We start from the raw sequence: 3,095 nt of genomic DNA, 5'->3' as shown, positions 1-3,095 counted from the left end.
TGTTGTTTTGGATAATGGTATGGCAAACATAAATGAATATTTCAAAGTCCATGCCTCGGAAGTAAAACACCAGTCCAACTTTTCACGTAGTGAAGCCTCTTCCATATTACTCCACGTAAATTTTCTACCCTTGAATGGTACTTCAATCAAAGCCTGCTTATTGATGTCGTTGTTGAATAAGAATATACCATTGATATTTCCCCCATCTCTTCTTCTATTTTGTGGATATCTCATATAATTAAAATCTCAAGTAACAAGCCACTCCATATCATCTTGCGTAGGGAAGTGCTGGAACTAGTCCAGAAATCTAATTCTATCATTTTGTTGGCATCGTCCATAAATATGAGAGAGAATCAATGTCTCTCCATTATGTTTAGAATTTAATTAAACAAATAAAGAGAATTCATTAATATGGTATAGTTGCCCTGTAAATATTTGTTCATTCCAAGCTACAACTTGTCCCTAGAAGGCCCAATGGAAGGAAGAAATACTAATTTGGAAAATCTTCTGGGAAAGAAATTCTTAATATCTGAGCTATCAAAATACTCCCTCTTACTTTCTTGCAGACATAGAATAGAGCAGTTAGACTCCTCAATTTTATTAAAATTATTGTCCATTCCTTTCATGATAGGAGCACGTCCAGGTGTTCACCACCGACGACAAGATATTCAGCGTCCATGGATCTTCGAGTTCCGCGCAGAGAATGATGTCGTTTGACGGCCGTGTGGAGGAGGTCGAGCATCCCCTGAACCACCCATGAGGAAGTTGAAAGATGCTGGAACCTCTGGGAAGTCATCGAAATGCATGGGTGACTCTTCGTCTTGGATGGGAGCCGCGGGTTGCTCAAAATTCGTTAACGACATCTCATTTGATGATGCCACACCCTCCTCAATGGTTGTGGGAGAATCATCCACATCTATAATGTCAACTTCATTGACTAGTCTCAACGATGCTCCAGGGTAGTCGTTGAGGATATCCATGACCTCCTCCTCCTCGCCGACCATGGGTGGCGAAGAGTTGAGGTCAATGATCTCTACTGCACGGTCAAGCTTTCGTGCCCCTACAGGGTAGTCGTTGGGGATGTGCATGGATTCAGTGGATTGCTTGTCATTTCGCGAGGAGTGCATGCCATGAGGGTCCATCTCCATTTGGGCATCTGTCACATCATCAACCTTCTTCTTCCTGCTAGCGGAATCCATGAACCTACAAATACATATTCACAAATTTAGTAATATAAATCACCATATGCAAGAAGAAAGAAAGAGCAAGTGTGTATACATGCACGGAAGAGGTTGCTACGATGAGGCGGAAGGCGGGCGAAAGAGGAGTAGGATGAGGGGGTCAAGGAGCACCGACGGGTCTAGCGGCAGTGTCCCGGCATTGGCTTTGTACTTCTCTCTTAAGGACGAGGATTTGAATGCATTGAGGGTGAAACGTTGGAGCCTCATATATAGAAAATTTTCTTTAACTTTAAACCTGTTAATACATACCATTAACTAGTTGTAAAACATAGAGCATATCTTTGGACAAGATTTCTTGCAATCACACAATACCTAGAATTGGCATGTACTCAATTACGATAAATGTCTCTCTTATCTTACATTAAGAGTGCATTGATTATTGCACATATGTGATCCAATTTTAGTTGACCAGTAATGTTGCAGAGTAATATTTAAGCGCTTATCTGCAAATGCATTGATTGGCGTACATAGTTGTATCGCCACGGGATCGGTACTATGACGAGTCAGCATCTCAACTAGAGTCCGCATAATATGAATCCTAGGATGCCCACTGATACGTCTCCGTCGTATCTACTATTCCGAAATCTATTGCCCTTGTTTTGGACTCTAACTTGCATGATTTGAATGGAACTAACCCGGACTAACGCTGTTTTCAGCAGAATTGCCGTGGTGTTGTTTTTGTGCAGAAATAAAAGTTCTCGGAATGTCCTGAAAATTTACGGAGATTTTTTCATTAATAAAAGAAAAATACCTGCCCAAAGATCGAACGGAGGGGGCGTGCGAGTGGGCCACAAGCCCACACACCGCGGCCACCTCCCTAGGCCGCGCTGTGAGGGCTTGTGGGGCCCACGTGGCTCCACCGCCCCCAAACTCAGCTCTATTATTCCGTCTCTCCCAGAAAAAATCAGAGTGAAGGATTCATCGCGTTTTACGATACGGAGGCGCCGCCACCTCCCGTTCTTCATCTGGAGGGCAGATCTGGAGTCCGTTCGGGGCTCCGGAGAGGGGAAATCGTCGCCATCGTCATCATCAACCTTCCTCCATCGACAATTCTCTTCATCATTCATGAGTAATCTCATCGTAGGCTTGCTGGACGGTGATGAGTTGGATGAGATCTATCATGTAATCGAGTTAGTTTTGACGGGGATTGGTCCCTAGTATCCACTATGTTCTAGATTGATGTTGCTACTACTTGGCTATGCTTAATGCTTGTCATTAGGGCCCGAGTGCCATGATTTCATATCTGAACCTATTATGTTGATGCCAATATATGTGTGTTTTAGATCCTATCTTGCAAGTTGTAGTCACCTACTATGTGTTATGACCCGGCAACCCCGGAGTGACAATAGCCGGAACCACTCCGAGAGATGACCATAGTATGAGGAGTTCATGTATTCAACACGTGTTAATCCGTTGGTCCGGTTCTTTATTAAAAGGACAACCTTAATATCCCGTAGTTTCCATTAGGACCCCGCTGCCACGGGAGGGATGGACAATAGATGTCATGCAAGTTCTTTTCCCTAAGCATGTATGACTACATACGGAATACATGCCTACATTAGATTGACGAACGGGAGCTAGTTACTTATCTCTCCGTGGTATAGCTATTACATGACGAATCACATCCGGCACACTCATCCATCACCGATCCACTGCCTATGAGTCTTTTACTACTGGTCCTTGCTATGTTACTTTGCTGCTACTACTGTCACTACTGCTGTTACTACTGCTGCTGCTGCTACTGCTGTCACTACTGTTGTTCCTTGCTACTGCTGTCACTACTGTTGTTACTTTGCTGCTACTTGTTGCAAGACTTCTCTAGAGCCGTTGTCGGGGAAGAATAGTCCCCCGTCC

General features: G+C 43.9%; 1 protein-coding gene across 1 annotated transcript; it reads right to left on the bottom strand.

The window, feature by feature from the left end:
* Window positions 1-434: 434 nt before the first annotated feature.
* LOC123405973 lies at window positions 435-1,397 on the bottom strand. The gene is made up of 2 exons (XM_045099481.1): window positions 1,279-1,397; window positions 435-1,203 (listed from the first exon to the last, which is right to left on the bottom strand). Coding segments are annotated over exons 1-2 (537 nt in total). The 5' UTR covers window positions 1,281-1,397; the 3' UTR covers window positions 435-668.
* Window positions 1,398-3,095: the final 1,698 nt, after the last annotated feature.

This window comes from Hordeum vulgare, chromosome 6H (genome assembly GCF_904849725.1).
Source record: "Hordeum vulgare subsp. vulgare chromosome 6H, MorexV3_pseudomolecules_assembly, whole genome shotgun sequence".
In the NCBI taxonomy this organism is placed as follows: domain Eukaryota; kingdom Viridiplantae; phylum Streptophyta; class Magnoliopsida; order Poales; family Poaceae; genus Hordeum; species Hordeum vulgare.
This window is presented reverse-complemented; position numbering and strand designations above follow the sequence as displayed.